At 43.9% G+C, this 24,262-nt stretch overlaps 1 protein-coding gene across 2 annotated transcripts in view; it reads left to right on the forward strand.

Moving 5' to 3' along the window:
• Positions 1–24,262, forward strand: part of LOC126199013 (neuroendocrine convertase 1-like) — a 522,936-nt gene that overhangs the window by 130,213 nt on the left and 368,461 nt on the right. For both annotated transcript variants that reach the window (XM_049935697.1, XM_049935696.1), the window contains exon 2: positions 11,943–12,113. In XM_049935697.1, coding sequence (XP_049791654.1) covers positions 11,943–12,113 — 171 coding nt within the window. The remainder of the gene's footprint in view (positions 1–11,942; positions 12,114–24,262) is intronic.

The raw sequence follows: 24,262 nt of genomic DNA on the forward strand, positions 1-24,262 counted from the left end.
TTGATCACCCGGTACATCATTCGGTAAAACACCAACACTTATTGATGAAAGTGCTGTCCTACGGGTTCCAACACGTTACCTTGAATAAATGGTCGTCGATAGATACAGGAGTAACGTACCACCAGGTAGGTGTGTTCGGACCCCTGTTCTTGATTAATGACTTGATAAACAATATCAATAGTAACCTCAGAATTTTCATAGATGATGCAGCTATCTATAACGAACGAATATGTAGTAAATATATTGGAGATGACGGTCGTCACTTTGAACAGTTGCAGTGAAGGCAAGATGTTGTTATAAGTAATTTTTCCACATAAAATCTGCAATTTTCAATATAGATCATTTGTTCCTCATCTCGAAGTACCTACCCAGTTTGGGATACTCTAAAATTTTGGCCTAAGTGATTTTGGACAATAGGATAGGGTGCACAGAAACAGTATGACAGTGAGGGCAGAACAGAGTAAACGCCGTCCAATTGAGTAAAATTTTCCCACAAAGGATTTTGGAGATAACGATTGTGGAACTCTGGCTGCGAAGTGACGGCTAATCAGTGTCAAGCATGCAAAATTTCGTGCATCTGAACTCACTTGCCCCAAGTAGTGCCTTTTATGCTACACAGTGCAGCTACTAATGAAATTAGTTATCAGTCAGAGCTAGAGGATCTTGAAATTCCTATGCATAGTTCGATAGGTTGTACGAGAAATTTATGTTACGTTTATGGGATAAATCTTTACTGTTTAATCATTTACATGAAAAGTACCGTAATGGTATTAATATTTTAAAATAATAAGCTGTAAAGAGGAAGTAGGAATGCAGTTAGGTAATCAACAAGCGGTAGCATAAGGCACAATGTTGTTAATAGTGAAATATAAAAGGAACTTCTGTCTTTTAGTTCAACGGGTCCAGGAAAACTGTCACTTGCTCAGTCTTGGTGGAGCCACAGTGATGTTCATGTTGGTTCCTGGCCACGTCAGTCTGAAGCTGCTGCCAAGGCTACTGTCCTCATACCTCGGCCCTCTAGTTCTTCCATTGCCTCCGATGATCTCTGTGTTATCGTCTGACAGCAGGTGATCTCACTTTGGCATCACCACTGGTCTTCCCTTCATGGGAACCAGCTCCGGGGAATTAAACCTCTCCCAGCAGCTTGGACGACCTCCTCTCGGCCCTCTCACCGTGAGGAGATCGTTTTAGCTAGCTTGCATAATAGGCACTGTCTTTTTAGCCATCGTCATCTTTTAAGTGGTGCTCCCCCACCACTTTGTGTTCATTGCCTTCAGTCTTTGACGGTTCGCCATTTCCTAACGGAATGCCCTTTTTTTTAACCACTTATGTTCTCATTTAAGTTTGCCATCTGAGTTATCAGCCGTTTTAGCAAACGATGCGCGGGCTGTCCACCGCGTTCTGCTTCTTACCCGTCGTAGCGGTATGGCGAAGGACATTTAATCTTTAGTTCAGAACCTTCGTTTCTCTATGGCGTATTTTATGGACCTTTCTCATGTCGTTTTTAACTCCTTTTTCGTCTTCGCGCTCTACGGTTCTGACGTAAGCGCGTATGAGGCTAGCTGTTTTTGCGCCCTAAGAGTCGGCCGGGGTGGCCGAGCGGTTCTAGTCGCTTCAGTCTGGAACCGCGCGACCGCTACGGTCGCAGGTTCGAATCCTGCCTCGGGCATGGATCTGTGTGATGTCTTCAGGTTTTTAGGTTTAAGTAGTTCTAAGTTCTGGGGGACTCATGACCTCAGCTGTTAAGTCCCATAGTGTTGAGAGCCATTTGAACCATTTTTTGCGCCCTAAGACAAAGGCGAGAAAGGGCCCTTGTTTTAGTTTTGCGCTAGTACACAAAGAGCATGAACGAACTTTTATTCTAATAAGTACTGTACATCGGAAAATATCACCTTTGTCAATGGTTAAAAAGAAAATAGAAACAAAGTTTTTCAGACAATGTTGTTTTGCAGTACATGTCCTGCCTGTAACACAGCTACAAAGCACAACAAACGCATTACAATACAGGAGCAAATTATCCGGGAAAATTCGCAGTGATAGACGCACACAAACACGTCCGCTCACCAGACCAAATTGTTGCTGATTGGCTGTGGTTTAACCTTCATAGGTTCTCAACGGTTGAAGTCGACGTATGTGTAGCTGGGAAATATTGTTCGATTCGACGTTTCCTCCTCATTCCTTACTGCAGGAACGGTTCCATCGAAAGGGTACGACCGATTTCCATTCGCTTCCTTAACCAGTCCGAGTGTGCGCTCCTTCTCTAATAACCTTGCTGTCAACGGGTCGTTAAACTTCAGTCCTCCTACTGTCGTTCCTTTCCTGACCTTACTACTAGATAGTTTTCGCCAAAAAAAATTGTTCAAATGGCTCCGAGCACTATGGGATTTAACATCTTAAGTCATCAGTCCCTTAGAACTTAGAACTACTTAAATCTAACTAACCTAAGGACATCACACACATCCATGCCCGAGGAAGGATTCGAACCTGCGACCGTAGCAGTCCCGCGGTTCCGGACTGCAGCGTCTAGAACCGCACGGCCACCGCGGCCGGCGATAGTTTTCTCCATCCTACACGTTGTGCAAGGGCGAATGGTGATGGTTTTGGTTCAATTACTGTATAAATAATTCTTTACACCATTTACATCTTAACAACTGTTTACAATGAATTATGCCTTTCTTCTTTCTAATTCATTCAGCTGATGTTACTTTGCGATGTTCATGTCTGTTGGGACGCTTCACAATGAATAGAAATCCCAGAAAGTCCACTTTGCTATTGATGGAATGCGGTGTAGAATCATCCAGGTAACTGTATGCCACGTAGTTTCATGCTTTTAACATTCAAAAACTGCTGGTTTTATGACTGCATTGTACCATAGCCGGAGAATGCCCTGTTTGCAGAGAACTGATAAAGAGACGCGTTGACGTAGGTCGTTCGTGAAGAGATCACTGTATTCTCCACACCTGTACCTCTCGACGTGCGTCATAAAGTAGCTTGGGTAGCAAAGCCGACAAAATCAGTATAAGATAAATCACTTAATGCTGCTGCTGTTACTTGTCGAATGACAGTACACCTTGTGCTATTCAGCTTTCCACACCGAGCCTTTCTGATAGTTCTATCGCCGTAGACTTACTCAGGTAACACACTCTACACCTTACAGGTCGAATTTCTCTTTGACGACACAAGCTTAAAGTGAGTAATTAGCATAAAGACACATCTTAAATAAATAAATTTCTTTGATTAAGCTTCGAATAAAGTTAATTGTTAGGATCCGTCCAAAGTTTTAACATATCACTTTATTGCCTATCCTTTGAGACCGAGACGAGAACGAAGTACCAAATTGTTCCCAGAAATAAATTACTTCATATCTGTAATTTCAATTTACAATTTCCTTAAAATGGCGTACATAGCTACATTCTGATAAAATATTATTGATCTTTAAGAAATACATTGGCTGTAAACCTCAACTTCAGCTCCATTCAAAAAAGCTTTTTCCATCGCCGGATCTATGCTCTTGAGACACTCTCAGCTATGTTGTCACGAACAATACACCCTTTCCCTACAGTTTGCAGTTTTCTTTCAGATCCAAAGATTTCAAAGAGCCACGAGGAATTCTGATTATTTCTGTGTTCCATATCAAAGGATTATCTTGTGAAATATATGTCTTCTTTTTGTAAATCAGTAGGTGTTCCGGCAGCATAGATAGCAGCTGAAGACGAGTTCTTTATACATACCATCCATAATGTCGGTAATTTACAGACAGTTCTCTATTTGGTCCCTAATGCACCTAGTAGAGTGTAAACGTTCAAATGAAGTGTATAGCTGTAAATAACTCGATGAATAAATTTTTCAGAGGAAGATGTGATCTTGTTCTCCATAACGCTGAGTCGTAGACAATCTTAGGTATGCTTTCGGTTGTTGCTTTGAGTTTAACTAAAATACTGATGCTGAATACCAGTGAACTGGCAGTTTTAATGCCGGACATCGAAATTTGTAAAAATGACGTTGTTGTCTATGAAAAAGTAGTATCTGTTGGGAACTGGTATATGTACAGGCAGACGTTAACAAGAAATCTAACCGAAGCACATTTCTACGGGAAGTAAAACAGTGGTATATTGAGAGAATTACAAAGACGACATTTCTTTTGAATATGAAATTAAGGAATCAGCCACTTCCTGAAAATATATTGACTCCGGAACTGGAGGAGACATGAAACGTGCAGTATGCTTTGAGTGATTATCTTTTTCCGTGCACAAGTCGGTGGAATGCCTTTAGCTGTGAAATGATGACGCATTTCAGCAACTGAAGTCCTATGAAAGATGTCTAGCACCGGTTGCAATCTGCGCCATTGTACAAAACAAATCGCACAACGTGAAGAATGGCGTATTACGTTTGTTTTTTTGTAAGTAGGTGAGCATGACATACTCATAGGATTGACTAAAGTTAGTTGTTCTACCACATGAAATCCCCATCAAACACTTGCGAAGGTGCTGTTTGTAAATGAAGTCACAGAAAGAGAGATACACATGTCTTTGTGGAAAAAATACAGTCTATTCTTGAATGAGATCGTTTGCAACTTAAACAAGTAACTTGGTGAAGAAATAAAGCACCTCTTCGTTTTTGTACACGCTAACTTTAGTGAGAATGCCATAATAGGTTGGTGTAAACAAAGGTGTACAAAAAGTGTATGGCTGTTGTACTTCTTCAAGTAATGGAATCCACAGCCACGGAACTCACCAACCACTACCATGGATAAATTAATACTGCAGAATTACAGTACGATGCTGCTAGATCTGCAGATCTGTAGGTGGCGATGGAGTATTCGAAAGACATTAAAGATTATGGAGATCAACATATTCAGCTATATTTGTAGGAAAACACCTTTATAATAATGATTTTCATAGCAAAATTCCAGAGGCAATAACTTCTTATTTTTACAAACGCAAAGTAGTGTGAGCTACCATTAAACCTATCATACTGCAGGACTCTACCCGCACAGAAAAAAAAACTAAATTCAACCTTCTATACGAAATTCTTTTGCGTTTAATAATATTTCGTTATCAGTTGGTGCAGAAATTGGCAGTTGACCCTCAAGGTAAATAAATCTATCCTATTGCGCATAAATAGACAGAAAGATGCATTATTTTGTGAGCACACGCCTGCAGGGCACTTACTGAAAACAGTAACATCCATAAAGTGTCTAGGAGTATGCGTTCGGAACTATTCAAAGTGGAACGACCACATAAAACTAATCGCAGGTAATGCGAATACCAAACTGAGATCCACTGGACGAAACCTCAGGAAGTGTAGTTCTACCAGAAAAGAGGTAGCATACAATTCCCTCATCCATTACTTGAATACTGTTTGTCACACAGCGATCGTACCAGATATGAGCGCTAGAGAAAACAGAGAAGATCCAAAGAAGAGCAGCACATATTCTCACAGATTAGTTTAAAAAGCGTGAAAACGTCACGGAGATTCTCAGTTAGCTCCAGTGGCAGACACTGCAAGAGAGGCGTTCAGAATAACACTGTGGTTTACTGTTAAGGTTCTGAGAGGGTACATTGCCAGAAGAGTCAACCATTACATTGCTTCGTCCTACGTATATCTCACAGAAAGATCAAGAAAGGAAAATTAGAGGTTTATTGGCAATCATTCTTTTCACGGATCTACATCTACATCTACATCTACGTGATTACTCTGCTATTCACAATAAAGTGTCAGGCAGAGGGTTCAATGAACCACCTTCAAGCTGTCTCTCTAACGTTCCACTATCGAACGGCACGCGGGAAAAACGAGCATTTAAATTTTTCTGTGCGAGACTTGATTTCTCTTATTTTATCGTGATGATCATTTCTCCCAATGTAGGTGCGTGCCTACAGAATGTTTTCGCAACTGGAGAAGAAAACTGATGAATGAAATTTCATGAGAAGATCCCGTACCAGAGAAAAACGCCTTTGTTTTAGTTATTGCCACTCCAATTCACGTATCATGTCTGTGACACTACCTCCCTATTTCGTGATAATACAAAACGAGCTTCCCTTCTTTGTACTTTTCGATGTCATTCGTCAGTCCCTCCTGATGCGGATCCCACACCGCACAGCAATACTCCAGAACAGGGCGGACAAGCGTGGTGTAAGCAGTCTCTTTGTTAGACCTGTTGCACCTTCTAAGTGTTCTGCCAATGAATCGCAGTCTTTGGTTTGCTCTACCCACAATATTATCTATGTGATCGTTCCAATATAGGTTATTTCTAATTGTAATCCATAAGTATTTAGTTGAATTTACAGCCTTCAGATTTGTGTGACTTATCATGTAAGCGAAATATAGCTGATTTCTTTTAGTACTCATGTGAATAACTTCACACTTTTCTTTATTCAGGGTCAGTTGCCACTTTTCGCGCCATACAGATATCTTATCTAAGTCATTTTGCAAGTCGTTCTGATCATCTGATAACTTTACAAGACGGTAAATGACAGCATCATCTGCAAACAATCTAAGACGGCCACTATGATTATCTACTGTGTCGTTAATATAGATCAGGAACAATAGAGGGCCTATAACGCTTCCATGGGGAACGCCGGATATTACTTTTGTTTTGCTCAATGATTTTCCGTCTATTACAACGAACTGTGACCTTTCTGACAGGAAATCAAGAATCGAGTCGCACAACTGAGGCGGTACTCCTTAGGCACGCAGTTAGGTTAGAAGACGCATTCGTAACTGGTACAGAAAAGGGTAAAGTGACAGTGACAAAGAGGGCAAATAACTTGTCGCATCCCGGCACAGGTTCCCTACCCATGCGTGGCGCAGTCAAGACGTGAAAAACATTGTGCGTTTAGTTTGCTTTGTTATTGAATTTTATAGCGGAGATGAGAGGTAGACAGTCTCGTTGGTTGGAAGAGGTTACGTTGCAGAGCATCGGTAACTCTCGTAGAGTTGGCAGGAATGGTTTCCTGACTAATATGTTGTTACTCTTTCCTTAATCAATTTATTGTTCTAACGAACAAATTCACTTAATGAGGCGTCGGAACAAAACTTCTTATCAGAATGTCATATGCGTTCAATAATCACTAGAAAAGATCCCTATTAGACACAAGTGTTTGACTATCACTCACTGTGCTAACTGCTGGCCACTTGGCCTTACTAAACAATGGTCAACACTGTGAACTACTCACAGGCCACTTCGCCTACCGTACAAGAGACAAGTACCAAGCGGTAACCTATTCCTGCTATTCCCTGATATCCCACTATTCTAACCCTTTGAGACAATGATAGACCGTCTCTGTTCAGTACAATGTATATTATCAAACATTACCTAATTTGCTAATTTGCAGTTTTTGAGTGTCCACCAGTGCCTGTCATCGTCTTCTCATACTTGATGTGTTTACTGATCGATCAGGTACAGCTGCGAAGCGTTACTGCCCTCTGTGTTCTCAGTACTGAGACGTCCCTCGACATGTGATAGCTTTATGTTTGATTGTCTCTCTAAATCGTACGAGCTGTTCTTTCATTAAGCGCATTGGAAAATCTCTTGTTATTCCGTTGACCTCGATACTCGGCACGTATGGCTAGGTGTCGAGTGTACTACTTCCTGGCGTGTTTGACAAGCCTCGAAGAAGCACGAGATCTGTTCAAAAAATTCCGAAACATTCGTCAAAATGCAATTGGCCATCCTGTATGCGCCTGTTTTTAATGTGTAACTGTGGGAAGTTATATTGTCGTATGTCTGTTAGTTACTGTTCAGTGCTATAGTGAGTATAACGCTGAGTCGCACAGTTTGCTAATTTCGAGATTGCAGAGTTAGAGGAGCAAAGGGTCTGCATTAGCTTCTGTGTGAAACTCAAGAGAACGTTAACAGAGATGCACTAAACGATACAGGAACGCAACGGCGATGAGTGCTTGAACTATACTCGGTATTACGAATGGTTAGAAGGATTTAAAAATGACGGGACGGAAGTTAAAAGATGACCCTCGTTCACGACGCTCTTTGCCGTTTACCGACGACATTCATGTCAGTAACGCCAACGAAATTGAGCGTGTTAATCGAAGACTAACTGTGCGAGAGATTGCAGAAGAATGTAACATTTCAGTTGGATAATGTCGCGAAATCCTGACACAGCATCTTGGAATGAGTCGTGTTGCTGCTAAGTTCGTCCCACTGGTCATGAGTCAAGACCAGAAAGACCTTCAACTGGTCAGTCACTGTGGTGCCGCATCCTCCGTATTCGCCAGACCTTGTCGCTTACGACTTTTTTTGTTTCCAAAGCTGAAAACCCCGTTGAATGGACGAAGATTTGCAACGACACAGGAGATAAAGAAAATATGCAGACGGCGCTTTGCGCGATCCAGCAAGAGGCGTACAGAGACTGCTTCCTGTAAACGGCGTTGGGAGCTGTGTATCCACTGGGCAGGAGAGTATTTCGAAGGAGAGCATGTACGATAAGTAAAAGGCAGGCGCAAAAAAATTTTGTGGACAAAGTTTGGAATTTTTTGAACAGACCTCGTATATAGTGTCAAGCTGCTTTCGGAAGGGTTTCCTGGCCTCTTCACCCTGTTTGGCTTCTGTATGTCACACACCCGGGCCGGCTTGCACACAGAACCGTTTCTCTCGTTACGATCTGACATTTAATAATATTTGTTAAGCTTTTCTAAGGCGGCGCCATTTGTTTCTTCAACCACCATAATCAGGTGTAGGCAGGCGGTCGTTCTGTTTGACGCTTCTCAGGAGAAAGTAATTTGTAAAACATAGATAGCTTTAGCATGTAAAGGAGATATAATATATATTTGCTATTTTGTAAAAGAAATTGAATGGAAGTTTGCCCATTTATGGTATTAAAACTGTTTATTTGTTAAGGACAAATGCCGATGCATGTGCAGACGATCGATACGGAACACTGCGACACACTAAAAGTACACAGTGGATGCGATAACAGAAGTAAGCTCGAGTGGATACACGGAGGTGGAGCCTGTAAGGTAGCAATGGAGTTGGTTCAACGACAGCTGGACACTTGTGTAGTATGGACAGTGGAGGTAGGATTCGTGGGTTTCTAAATGGAGGTAAACAAGATCGAAACAGGACTATGGTGTTGGAAGGGATGGAAATCAAGGAAAAGTCCTGATGTAGGAATAATAAGATGGACTGTGTTACACTTGACAGAAAGCGAATGGAAATCTGTTGAAAAAGAGACAAGAAAAGGAGTTGTGGGGTTCGTAAGATGTGTTGGCAAAGGTTCACCTGCATATTTTTTTATTTACCTGTAACTTACGTTCCTTCCTAGGTTGTGAAGGGGGAAATTGCAATAACAATTCTTTACAACGATCTCATAATTACAGGAACAGAAAGTATTATCTTAATATCGACAAAATAATGATGTGTGTAATCTTAAGATCTGTAAGAATAATGGTTCTGTGGCCTCCTGATACAATTTCCTAGGTGTAGGATTTGGGCGCAGATGGAATAGACGATATACACTCCTGGAAATTGAAATAAGAACACCGTGAATTCATTGTCCCAGGAAGGGGAAACTTTATTGACACATTCCTGGGGTCAGATACATCACATGATCACACTGACAGAACCACAGGCACATAGACACAGGTAACAGAGCATGCACAATGTCGGCACTAGTACAGTGTATATCCTCCTTTCGCAGCAATGCAGGCTGCTATTCTCCCATGGAGACGATCGTAGAGATGCTGGATGTAGTCCTGTGGAACGGCTTGCCATGCCATTTCCACCTGGCGCCTCAGTTGGACCAGCGTTCGTGCTGGACGTGCAGACCGCGTGAGACGACGCTTCATCCAGTCCCAAACATGAATGGGGGACGGATCCGGAGATCTTGCTGGCCAGGGTAGTTGACTTACACCTTCTAGAGCACGTTGGGTGGCACGGGATACATGCGGACGTGCATTGTCCTGTTGGAACAGCAAGTTCCCTTGCCGGTCTAGGAATGGTAGAACGATGGGTTCGATGATGGTTTGGATGTACCGTGCACTATTCAGTGTCCCCTCGACGATCACCAGTGGTGTACGGCCAGTGTAGGAGATCGCTCCCCACACCATGATGCCGGGTGTTGGCCCTGTGTGCCTCGGTCGTATGCAGTCCTGATTGTGGCGCTCACCTGCACGGCGCCAAACACGCATACGACCGTCATTGGCACCAAGGCAGAAGCGACTCTCATCGCTGAAGACGACACGTCTCCATTCGTCCCTCCATTCACGCCTGTCGCGACGCCACTGGAGGCGGGCTGCACGATGTTGGGGCGTGAGCGGAAGACGGCCTAACGGTGTGCGGGACCGTAGCCCAGCTTCATGGAGACGGTTGCGAATGGTCCTCGCCGATACCCCAAGAGCAACAGTGTCCCTAATTTGCTGGGAAGTGGCGGTGCGGTCCCCTACGGCACTGCGTAGGATCCTACGGTCTTGGCGTGCATCCGTGCGTCGCTGCGGTCCGGTCCCAGGTCGACGGGCACGTGCACCTTCCGCCGACCACTGGCGACAACATCGATGTACTGTGGAGACCTCACGCCCCACGTGTTGAGCAATTCGGCGGTACGTCCACCCGGCCTCCCGCATGCCCACTATACGCCCTCGCTCAAAGTCCGTCAACTGCACATACGGTTCACGTCCACGCTGTCGCGGCATGCTACCAGTGTTAAAGACTGCGATGGAGCTCCGTATGCCACGGCAAACTGGCTGAGACTGACGGCGGCGGTGCACAAATGCTGCGCAGCTAGCGCCATTCGACGGCCAACACCGCGGTTCCTGGTGTGTCCGCTGTGCCGTGCGTGTGATCATTGCTTGTACAGCCCTCTCGCAGTGTCCGGAGCAAGTATGGTGGGTCTGACACACCGGTGTCAATGTGTTCTTTTTTCCATTTCCAGGAGTGTACAAGAAAGGATATGGAATGAGTGTCGGTAACTGCTAGGAGGGAGGATGTCGGTGGCAGGAGAGGGGCTGGATTTCAGGCATGCACGCACAGGATAGTTTGACACCTTTACTTGGAGAGGAAAAAGGTAGGGTAACAAATAGTTCATAAAGTACATGATTGACTGACAAATTGTACAGTACAGTAGGTGTTTAAAAACATTTGTTAAAACAATTAAAATATGAAACTGAATGAAAAGTCCAATAGTCCGTTGTAGCTGTAAATATTTAAGTCGATTAGAGACCCACACAGCCGTTTTCGCATCGTTTAAGTTGCATCTTGCCGGCCGGTGTGGCCGAGCGGTTCTAGGCGCTTCAGTCTGGAACCGCGCGACGGCTACGTCGCAGGTTCGAATCCGGCCTCGGGCATGAGGCCATTTGAACCATTTTTTAAGTTGGATCTTAAAGTATTGAATGAACAGACTTAAACAGAGAAGAAAATATTACGTAGTTAGTTAGGAAATTAGTTGTGGATCACATACGCCGCACAAAGATCGTGCCACACCGCCCGGCCGTGCCATACACGTATTTAATAATAAGACTTGCAATTTCATACCAAAAGAAGGCCACTTACAAATGCTGTGTCATATCGTATAGGGAGTTGATAAAGAATGTCACAAGGTGTGGAGTGCAAAAACTGGTGGAGTTAAGGGGGTTTGAAGAGATGTGGGGAAATAATAAACTGGTACAGGATATTGGTGAGGGGGCGTATCGGAGTGCATAAAGTTCAAGAACTGGAGGCAATGGAGAAACTTGGGAAGGCCAACAGCGCGCAGGTTAGAGGTAATAGTATGGGGTTTTGGACTCCAGTCATCCACCATCGTGTACGATGTTTGAATATGTCCACTTTGGACGAGAGTAGAGAAGAGCTGGTGTAGATACTTGAGGTGGTGAGGATAAAAATGCCATGAAAGTAGTGCAGGAGTGGAGGGCCTCAACGATATGGGTCGAGCTATAGAACTTGTGTAGGGTAAGAAACGTACCGGTTGTTTACACGGGTGCTGCAATGTTTCCAGATGGCGATGTGGGTGCAGCTGCTGTTGGCGGTGCTGGCTGGCGCCGGTCTGGCGCACGACGGCGTGCAGAACGCTCTGCACTTCAGCAACGAGTGGGTGGTGAGGCTGGAGGGCGGGCCGCGGGCGGCCGGTGCGCTGGCCCACGAGCTGGGATACGTCTTCCTGGGAGCGGTGAGTCCTAAAGCCTAAAACCTATCCAAAAAGTTCTTTACGATTGATAGCGAGGACAGAAGCTACCTGCAGCTGCAGATAGCTCCCGAACTTTCCAAAGCTTCACTCCACCACCACACCACTTCCTGCTTGCAGTGAGATTCAGTTGCAGTCAGCTTGCTGATAAGTGCGATCGTTGCGCCCTACGACTTTCTGTGTGTAGGGGTTATTATTATTTTATTTCTTCTTATTGTTAATCGTTGTTACTATTATTCGTTATTGCTCCTCAAAACTCACTTTCCTCAATATGCTCCGCTGGATAACACAGACCAGTATCTGACCCCAGAGAGACAATGGTTCTCAGGCACTCGAAGAGATGACTGCGTATCGGCTAAGGAATGTGTGTGAACTTCAACAAAATCCAGTGGGCGGTGGGAACATTCCAACCGTTCAAGGCGCCTGGCTCAGATGGAATTTTTTCAGCTCTCTTGCAACAGGCAAAATTATTTGCTTGACGTATTCCAATCTCTGTCTTCCTCTACAGTTTTTGCCCTCTACAGCTCCCTCTAGTACCATGGAAGTCATTCCCTCATGTCTTAGCAGATGTCCTATCATCCTGTCCCTTCTCCTTATCAGTATTTTCCACATATTCCTTTCCTCTCCGATTCTGCGTAGAACCTCCTCATTCCTTACCTTATCAGTCCACCTAATTTTCAACATTCGTCTATAGCACCACATCTCAAATGCTTCGATTCTCTTCTGTTCCGGTTTTCCCACAGTCCATGTTTCACTACCATACAATACTGTACTCCAGACGTACATCCTCAGAAATTTCTTCCTCAAATTAAGGCCGGTATTTGATATTAGTAGACTTCTCTTGACCAGAAATGCCTTTTTTGCCATAGCGAGTCTGCTTTTGATGTCCTCCTTGCTCCGTCCGTCATTGGTTACTTTACTGCCTAGGTAGCAGAATTCCTTAACTTTATTGACTTCGTGACCATCAATCCTGATGTTAAATTTCTCTCTGTTCTCATTTCTACTACTTCTCATTATCTTCGTCTTTCTCCGATTTACTCTCAAACCATACTGTGTACTCATTAGACTGTTCATTCCGTTCAGCAGATGATTTAATTCTTCTTCACTTTCACTCAGGATAGCAATGTCATCAGCGAATCGTATCATTGATATCCTTTCACCTTGTATTTTAATTCCACTCCTGAGCCTTTCTTTTATTTCCATCATTGCTTCCTCGATGTACAGATTGAAGAGTAGGGGCGAAAGGCTACAGCCTTGTCTTACACCCTTCTTAATACGAGCACTTCGTTCTTGATCGTCCACTCTTATTATTCCCTCTTGGTTGTTGTACATATTGTATATGACCCGTCTCTCCCTATAGCTTACCCCTACTTTTTTCAGAATCTCGAACAGCTTGCACCATTTTATATTGTCGAACGCTTTTTCCAGGTCGACAAATCCTATGAAAGTGTCTTGATTTTTCTTTAGCCTTGCTTCCATTATTAGCCGTAACGTCAGAATTGCCTCTCTCGTCCCTTTACTTTTCCTAAATCCAAACTGATCGTCACCTAGCGCATTCTCAATTTTCTTTTCCATTCTTCTGTATATTATTCTTGTAAGCAGCTTCGATGCATGAGCTGTTAAGCTGATTGTGCGATAATTCTCGCACTTGTCAGCTCTTTCCGTCTCCGAAATTGTGTGGATGATGCTTTTCCGAAAGTCAGATGGTATATCGCCAGACTCATATATTCTACACACCATCGTGAATAGTCGTTTTGTTGCCACTTCCCCCAAAGCTTATAAGAGTCCTATGCAGGCTATTCAGGGTTAGCTTAGCAGTAGGAATAATTCCCAACGCTTGGAGGGCAGTGAAAGTTGTCTCCATCCCAAAGCCAGGGAGAACTGATAATACCAAGGCCAAGGATATGGGAATAATCAGTCTGTTCTCCTTCATTCTCAAATCATTGGAAAAACTGGTTAATGTATATGTTGGGGAGGGGAGGCTAAGTAGGGTCCTTCTACACCTGAACCAACACGCATACCAACCAGGTAAATCACGTGAGACAGCTTTCCACCAACTTGTTGGGAAGGTGGAAAAAGCACTTCCAAGAAGTAGCCCTCTGCATCTTCCTGGATATGGAGGGGGCCTTTAGTAACACGACCTTCGATTCCATGGTAAGGGCAGCAGAGGTGCATGACCTGCGGACCAACATATGTAGGTGGACCCGGGCCATGCTTAGTGGAAGGAAGGTAGAGGCTACCATGATGAATTAAAAGATGGTAATTAAGACTACCAGAAGCTGACCACAAGGAGGAGTTTCAATTCCTCTGTTGTGGATTATAGTGGTGAACGAACTCATTGAGAAACTAAATTCCAGACAATGCTTCTGCCAACGATATGCAGATGACTTTGTCATAGTAATACTTGGCAAATTCACTGACACAGTCAGGAATATGGCACAAGGAGGGTTGGGCATTGTGTAAAAATGGTGCATTAAACAGGATCCGAGAGTTAATCCTAAGAAGACTGTTGTGGTGCCATTTACGAAGAGACATATTCAGCATGCAAGTTGGAATCTAAAGCTCTTCAATGAAACTCTACCTGTGAAGGTCGGATGAGAAGCTAACTTGGACCCCTCAAATTAAGAGTATGCTCCGTGGCTAAAAGTACTTAAGTGAGTGTTAGGAGAGCTTGTGGCAAAAACTGGAGTTAAGCCCCAGCGGTATGCACTGGATATACACCACAGTGGTTACACCTAGGATATCCTGTGGGACCGTAGTATGGTGGAAGAAGGTTGCACAGTGTGTTGCTGCTAAGGAGTTTGCTAAGGTACAGAGATTGGCCTGCTTAGCCATAACGTGCGGAATTAGCAGCACACCAACAGCTGTAATGGAAGCCATGCTTGATATGCGTCCACTTACCTTTGGGTTAAGATGGAGGCAGCAGCTGGGGCACACAGACTTAAAACTGGGTCTCATTCGGATATCCAGAATCACACACTAACATAGTGAGTGAGGTAAATATAGGTATGGCTGGGGAAATCCCCGCCGACTATATAATAACTCCCAACTGCTTCGACAAGCTTTACAACATAATAATTGGAAGTAGGGAGCAGTGGGAGAAAACAGTTCGACACCGTACAGGGTACCTCGTTTGGTTCGCTGATGGGTCTAAAACAGACCAAGGCGTTGGGGCAGGGTTGTAGGGGGTTCAGCCAAGACTGGAGAGCATCATCACTCAAGGGAAACTGGTCTCTGTATTCCAAGCCGAAAATACTACAATCAGGGCATGTGTGGAGGAGAATATGCGTAGGTACTACAATGGCCGTAGCATCTACATCTATTCAGACAGCCAGGCAGCCCTGAAATCATTGGCAGCTCCTGCAACAAAATCTAAGATTGTCGCAGATTGCCACAGGGCTCTGGCGGAACTAGGGGGAAGCCATAGGGTGAACCTAGTATGGGTCCCTGGCCACTCAGAGATCTGTGGCAATGAACAAGCCGATAGATTGGCTAGGATTAGGGCAACAGCTCCATTTATTGGACCGGAACCTGTCTTGACAATCACCAAGGCTATGACCAAATTAGAACTAAGGAACTGGCTTAAGAAACAGCACGTAGTATATTGGACCAGGGTCCATAAACAAAAGCATGGTAAGGTAATGACGCCCAAACCATGTTTTAAAAGAAGCTCTGTAATCCTGGGATTGAACAGGAAAGAGATGAAACTCATGACTGGACTGATGATCAGCCAAGAGAACTTCAATAAACACCTACACACAATCGATATAACGGAAGAGGACCGTAAATGTAGGATCTGTGATGAGGGTGAAGAAACTGCAACACACCTAATCTTCGAATGCATGGCATTGGAGACTAAAAGATACAGAATCTTCGGGACAACTAGACGTGAAGAAATTGTGTCCTACAAAAAACTGGTAGAGGGACTCCTTGCACTATTTAAGGGCACTGGTTGGCTTTACTAGATATACAGGGAGCGATACCGCACAATAAACCTAGTTTCTGTGAGGGCAGTAACGTGTCAGGCCTAAGCTGTTTTAGCTCTCCTGTTAAAATCGATCAATCAATCAATTATTCGTTATTACTTTTATTCGTTGCGTGGTACTCAACGATGTCAGCGGTAAGTTTGGCGAAATTTGTAAGTGGAAAATTTCGACGTTGTTCTCTTGGCTAGAGGATTGCCATAAGAGAACAGTCGAAAGAAATGGTTTGCGCTTTACGTTCCTACTTCGAGATGTGGTAAAATAATGAACTGATACAAGGTATTGGTGTTGTCCGTTAACAAAGTAATCGGCAGAAATGCTGCAGCTTTGAATACAAACAAAAACACTGTTGTTGAGAAGAAAATGTTCGACAAACGAAAGGAATCTGAAGAACCATCGAACCTAAACACCCCTAGGGAAAAACATCGAATGGATAAGCGAATTACTAACAGTGATTCGTTTGCAGAGGATGTGATTCGTCCTCAAGCTTATGATTATCATCGTAGGGGTGGAACATCCGACACTCAGGAAGTTACCGGTCACACTTAAAGAATCAGAACTTCTTCAGAAGAGACGCATATCCTTCTCCACAGTTTTACAAAACCTAGGCTTTCACTATGGCCATTTCTGTAGCTGTACGCTTTTTATGGAGAGGAAGTTGCATGGCGATGCCGATTTTTGAGGGACATCCGTAGCATAAACATCGACGTAGTGGTGTGGCTTGAGGAAACGTGGGTCAAGTGTGACCATGTTGTGAAACAGGGCGACGCAGGCGACGCAGCTAAAGGAACAATGCTGCTTCTGGCAGCGGTGCACCGAAGAGCTGTCAGGAAAGCCCCGTTTTGTTACAATTTCTTCGTATAAAGAGACGGAAAATGGCATTGTTGACATAAACTGAGCATAAAGTACTCCACTTCTCAGCAAATGTTGCGGTGAAGTTCTGTAATTGGATTCCACGTTATGTGGTACTTCCGTAAAACCTGAAACTTCTGCAGCAGAAAAATGGTAGAGTGTTTGGCTGTAAGTTTTATGTAAGTTTTAGACAAAATATTTTTGCGTACCATATTCTCTGGAGATGATTGGTTGCCCTGTTTTGTTCCTACTTCGGCATTGAGACTGTACAATAGACGGACTGCTATCACTTGCAGTGTAGAAACCTGTTGTAGGTGTCGCAGCTCTGATGGAAATAAATTATCACAGGTAGATCGAAGTCCCGATTGCAGTTCTTTCCGAAATACGTTGTGCATTCCCCTCTGACTGATGATGATTGCCGATATAAGTTAAATTTTTATGTCTCGTGGCTCTTCTCCGAAAGAGCCCAAAGTTTGTTTTTTCTGCTGCACGAGGATTGCACTAACCAACGAGAAGTGTACTAAATTATCTTAATGTCAACTCAGTGAATTGGTATGAGTAATATAAGGGATCGTTCTAAAATAAAATTAATCTATCCATTCACTTCCGATCACATTTTAATTTTACAGCTGAATTGAGCGTTTTGTTAAAAAGTAATCTAGGTGTAAATAGCTACTTATGCTTCCACAGGCCAGTGTGAAGACGATTATAATCAAAATGTTTTATACTATGACGCGGTACAATACCTACAAGAATTATAATCACCATAACCCCGGTAGGTCTGTCAGAGACATACAGCTTCCGAACAATCCACTCATCCCGTGTATTGCTCGCACGAAACGTTTATGGGGGTAAGGAACCGAAAGATTACGAATACTGTTGAATATGACCGGGTCGGAGGAATGTGGGACTACCAAGTCGTCATGAAGCGTACGGGGAACCCCCTTAAAATAACTAACTGGAGAAATACGGAAACTGACGATTCGGCCCGAACCGGACGCGAACTGAGCGCGCATAAGTAAACATTCGAGTAACGAAATGGTGCTTCCAGTCCCGTGGCAAATTTTTCACACAGTAACGAATACATACGGTATGCGGTAGTCCTAGAATTCGCCGTGACGGCCAGTTGCCCTTTGCTGCGGAGCGCTTTGTCTCTCTCTGCAACATCATAAAACATACGTGCAATGAACATGACATCGACACTGTGCACTACAAGCTACTTACTATGAGTCAATGCACTCTTAAATTATGGTTATCGGAGATTGCACAATATAAAAATTCAATACCTTAAATTCAGGGGATGCCATTTCCCGCTTATGCCTCAAAAAGTTTTTATTCTGCCACTGCAGTTCCAGTGTTACACTACTTTCAAGCATAAATATTCGTTGTTGTACTCTTGTACGGTTGTGTCCCACTTAATAGCCGTGGAGATAACAGGTGTATCACTGATCCAAGAAACGTAACATCCTAACTTGTGCAGCTCACATATCTAAATAATATACAGTGATTCATGCAAGCCATTTACTTCAGAAATTTCCTGAACTTCCTAAGGGGAGTTAGAACGGAGAAATTTTTTTTCGCATTATCGGATTTTTGTCTCATTATAAAATTTACAATTTTCCGAATAAAATATACACTCCTGTAAATGGAAAAAAGAACACATTGACACCGGTGTGTCAGACCCACCATACTTGCTCCGGACACTGCGAGAGGGCTGTACAAGCAATGATCACACGCACGGCACAGCGGACACACCAGGAACCGCGGTGTTGGCCGTCAAATGGCGCTAGCTGCGCAGCATTTGTGCACCGCCGCCGTCAGTGTCAGCCAGTTTGCCGTGGCATACGGAGCTCCATCGCAGTCTTTAACACTGGTAGCATGCCGCGACAGCGTGGACGTGAACCGTATTTGCAGTTGACGGACTTTGAGCGAGGGCGTATAGTGGGCATGCGGGAGGCCGGGTGGACGTACCGCCGAATTGCTCAACACGTGGGGCGTGAGGTCTCCACAGTACATCGATGTTGTTGCCAGTGGTCGGCGGAAGGTGCACGTGCCCGTCGACCTGGGACCGGACCGCAGCGACGCACGGATGCACGCCAAGACCGTGGGATCCTACGCAGTACCGTAGGGGACCGCACCGCCACTTCCCAGCAAATTAGGGACACTGTTGCTCCTGGGGTATCGGCGAGGACCATTCGCAACCGTCTCCATGAAGCTGGGCTGCGGTCCCGCACACCGTTAGGCCGTCTTCCGCTCACGCCCCAACATCGTGCAGCCCGCCTCCAGTGGTGTCGCGACAGGCGTGAATGGAGGGACGAATGGAGACGTGTCGTCTTCAGCGATGAGAGTCGCTTCTGCCTTGGTGCCAATGATGGTCGTATGTGTGTTTGGCGCCGTGCAGGTGAGCGCCACAATCAGGACTGCATACGACCGAGGCACACAGGGCCAACACCCGGCATCATGGTGTGGGGAGCGATCTCCTACACTGGCCGTACACCACTGGTGATCGTCGAGGGGACACTGAATAGTGCACGGTACATCCAAACCGTCATCGAACCCATCGTTCTACCATTCCTAGACCGGCAAGGGAACTTGCTGTTCCAACAGGACAATGCACGTCCGCATATATCCCGTGCCACCCAACGTGCTCTAGAAGGTGTAAGTCAACTACCCTGGCCAGCAAGATCTCCGGATCTGTCCCCCATTGAGCATGTTTGGGACTGGATGAAGCGTCGTCTCACGCGGTATGCACGTCCGGCACGAACGCTGGTCCAACTGAGGCGCCAGGTGGAAATGGCATGGCAAGCCGTTCCACAGGACTACATCCAGCATCTCTACGATCGTCTCCATGGGAGAATAGCAGCCTACATTGCTGCGAAAGGTGGATATACACTGTACTAGTGCCGACATTGTGCATGCTCTGTTGCCTGTGTCTATGTGCCTGTGGTTCTGTCAGTGTGATCATGTGATGTATCTGACCCCAGGAATGTGTCAATAAAGTTTCCCCTTCCTGGGACAATGAATTCATGGTGTTCTTATTTCAATTTCCAGGAGTGTATAATTATATATCACATATAAACAATAATCACTTATAAACTAACATGGGAAGTATTTTATTTTATTTTTTTAAATATAAACTACACCAGTTGAAAATGTTAACATTTTTACGTGCATTACTTCAAGATCTAATTAAATCGATAATTTTTTACATAGAGTGCTGTGCTTTGCTGTGTTACAAAGGTCATGTCCAGAACAGGATGGGCACCAGATTGAGGGAATTGAAACAAAGCTAGAGAGATGAAACTTTATGATGGTAAACCATAAGAGGAAGGCAGAGAGACAAAATGATTGATGAACTACAGCGGTATTATGGGATGTCCATTAGAAATATGTAATACTGAGGATTTGTTGAAAATGAAACAGGCACTATCGGCTACCTTCTTCCACAGACCGTCAACTGATGAATAACCAGTACACCACCTTTGCCCTCGTGGACCTGATTCATGGAGCAGTCCACGCAATGTCCAGTACTAAAACAGTTCATACAGCCATAAACATTCAGTCCCAGCAGCACTCATGGATATCATAAAACCTAATTACAAAGACCTGGCAAATCTTGAATTACTGAAGAAATGTCTGCATGGTCAGACTCAAAATCCCAATGAGTCGTTCAATAATCTTATATGGACTCTCTTACCAAAAAATGTTTTTGTTGGAATGAAGACACTAACGTAATTAATCCTGGGGCATACTGCATCAGAGAACTTGAACGGATGGACAAGATCCGCATTGATAAGGCTGAGGATGCAGGACAGTTGGCCACTATGGAGTCCAGAAAGAAGAAAAGAAGAAAAAATTTGGAAAAAGATCAGGAGGATGATATGCAGTATGGTGCAGGTTGCTTCTGAGTGACTAAAAATAAAAATAAAAATAAGCATATATGAAGTGTGTTACAGTCTTTTGAAACTTTAGAAGCCGTTCCTGAAAATTTTTATTTCCTGTTGCATTTTTCCCTAAATCTCAGAAACCACTTCGATTAGAATATTCAAATTTTCAGTATGTAATAAGATAGATATCCTGATTCTGCTGAACTAAAAGAAGAACATAATGTTATATATAATTGCAATTATTTAGGATAACGTACAAGAAAGTACAGAAAGTTTTAACCGCGTAGTTAAAAACAAAAATGTTCAAATGGCTCTGAGCACTATGGGACTTAACATCTACGGTCATCAGTCCCCTAGAACTTAGAACTACTTAAACCTAACTAACCTAAGCACATCACACAACACCCAGCCATCACGAGGCAGAGAAAATCCCTGACCCCGCCGGGAATCGAACCCGGGAACCCGGGCGTGGGAAGCGAGAACGCTACCGCACGACCTAGTTAAAAACTTGTGTTTCCGAAAGCAGTGACTGAAATGCAATTATTGTAGTCCATTAAACTCAGAACCTACAGTTTAATGTCCTGTAAAAGTTTCATGTCAATGGCACAGTGGTCCCTGAAATACAGGGAATCGAAGTCACTAAATTTAACATTGTCGGGATAAAGCATACCAACTCCCCTTAAGACACTGCAATCATGCTTTCATCTAAATGAATTGGAAAAAGTCCTTATAAACGGCTTAAATTCGCTTTTCTTAGCTCTATTAGTTAGAGAGATTTTGGTGTCATCTTCGATTTTTTAAATGGAATTACAATAATTTGTGCTGCTAGTGTCTATATCTACATCTACTAAATCGACATCTACTTCGGAAGTCACCTGTACCAATGTCACTTGCCCCTTTCCTGTTCCAGTCACCTGTGGTTCGAGAGAAGAACGATAGCTGGTCTTCGTGTGGGCTCGAATCTTTCCAATTTAATAATTTAATCTTATCTTTAAGAAGCAATCTTATCTTTAAGACTAATAAGTGAGAAACAAATTTCCAAAAACAAACAAGTATTTATAGCCTTCGTAGACCTCGAAAAGGCATTTGACAATGTTGTATGGCCAGAAATGTTTAGAATTCTGAAGAAGGCTGGTCTGAAATATAATGATAGAAGGATAATCTTTAAAATATACCAAAATGAAACAGCCTTAGTTAAGAAGGAAAACAAAGAAGAAACAGCAAGAATAAGGAAAGGAGTGAGACAGGGATGCCCACTATCTCCAGTAATTTTCAACGCATATATCCAAGAAGCAATAGATAAAATAAGAGAGAATATTGAAGTAGGAATAAAACTTAACGGAATGAAAATAGATATGTTGCGATATGCAGATGATATCGCCATAATTACAGAAAGGAAAGAAGATTTAGAAGCCGCACTCAATGAAATGGAAAACACCTTAAAAGAACAGTATGGAATGATAATAAATAAGAAAAAGACTAAAGTGATGGTGAGTGGCGCCCTGAACTACAATGAACCCATACGAATAACAATAAAGGGAGAGAAACTAGGGCAGGTTACAGAATTTAACTACTTAGGTAGCAAAATAACAGCAGATGGAAGGAGCAAAAGTGACATTAAAAACAGAATACAACTTGCCAAAATAGCATTCAATGGAAAAAGAAACTTACTGACGAGTAGAAATGTTAGTTTAGACGTAAGAAAGAGAGTCATGAAAACCTATGTGTGGAGTACAGCCCTTTACGGATGTGAAACTTGGACTAGTGGAAAAGAAGAAAAGAGAAGATTAGAGGCATTCGAAATGTGGTGCTACCGGAGAATGGAAAAAATCAGCTGGCGAGACAAGGCTACAAACGAAGATGTCCTCAGAAGAGTGAAAGAAAACAGATCTCTTTGGCGAAATATACAGAAAAGAAGAATAACCTTCATAGGTCACATTTTACGGCATAACAATTTCATTAAGAGAATATTAGAAGGAATCATTGAAGGAAGAACTCGCCGAGGACGACCTAGATTAAGCTACATTCAACAAGTAATAAATGACATCGGGTGCCAGACCTATGCAGATATGAAGAAGAAAGTTGACAAAAGAACGGAATGGCATGCTGCTGCCAACCAACCTGTGGGTTGATAACCGAAGAAGAAGAATGGTCTTTTCACGAAGTATATGTAGAGGGAAGCAACATTTGGCTGATTCTTCTGGGAACGTACGCTCAACAGTGAAACACAACGTTGAGCACAACGCCTCTTTTGCTGCTTCTTTGGCTGAGCATTTCTTCTTCCGAGTTAACTAAATGATCTTGCGCTTCTTTGTATCTTCCCTACAGCCACTATCAGTCGTACACTATGTGATCAAAAGTATCCAGACACCTGGCTGAAAATGACTTACAAGTTCGTGGGGCCTCCATGCCGGACGGAGTGGCCATGCGGTTCTAGGCGCTACAGTCTGGAACCGCGAGACCGCTACGGTCGCAGGTTCGAATTCTGCCTCGGGCATGGATGTGTGTAATGTCCTTAGGTTAGTTAGGTTTAAGTAGTTCTAAGTTCTAGGGGACTGATGACCTGAGAAGTGAAGTCCCATAGTGCTCAGAGCCATTTGAACCATTTGGGGCCTCCATCGGTAATGCTGGAATTCAGTATGGTATTGGCCCAACCTTAGCCTTGATGACAGCTTCCACTCTCGAAGGCGTACGTTCACTCAGGTGCTGGAAAGGTTCTTGGGGAATGGCAGCACATTCTTCACGGAGTGCTGCACTGAGGAGAAAAATGTTCAAATGTGTGTGAAATCCTATGGGACTTAACTGCTAAGGTTATCAGTCTCTAAGCTTACACACTACCTAACCTAAATTATCCTAAGGACGAACACACACACCCATGCCCTAGGGAGGATTGGAACCTCCACCGGGACCAGCTGTACAGTCCATGACGCACTGAGGAGAGGTATCGATGTCGCTCGGAGGGTCTGGGACGACGTCGGCGCTCCAAGTCATCCCAGAGGAGTTCTATAGGATTCAGGTGAAGACTCTGTGCAGACCAGTCCATTACAGGGATGTTACTGTCGTGTAACCACTCCGCCACAGGCGATGCATTATGAACAGGTATTCGATCGTGTTGAAGAATGCAATCGCCATCCCCGAATTGAACTTCAACAGTGGGAACCGAGAAGGTGCTTAAAACGTCAGTGTAGGCGTGTGCTGTGATAGGGCCGCGCAAAACAGCAAGGGGTGCAAGCCTCCTCCATGAAAAACACGACCATACCATAACACCACCGCCTCCGAATTTTACTGTTGGCTCTACAGACACTGGAGATGACATTCGCCGGGCATTCGCCATACCCACACCCTGCCATCTGATCGCCACATTGTGTACCGTGATTCTTCAGTCCAGGTAACTTTTTTCCACTGTTAAGTC

The sequence above is a fragment of the Schistocerca nitens genome, chromosome 8, assembly GCF_023898315.1.
Source record: "Schistocerca nitens isolate TAMUIC-IGC-003100 chromosome 8, iqSchNite1.1, whole genome shotgun sequence".
Taxonomy (NCBI): domain Eukaryota; kingdom Metazoa; phylum Arthropoda; class Insecta; order Orthoptera; family Acrididae; genus Schistocerca; species Schistocerca nitens.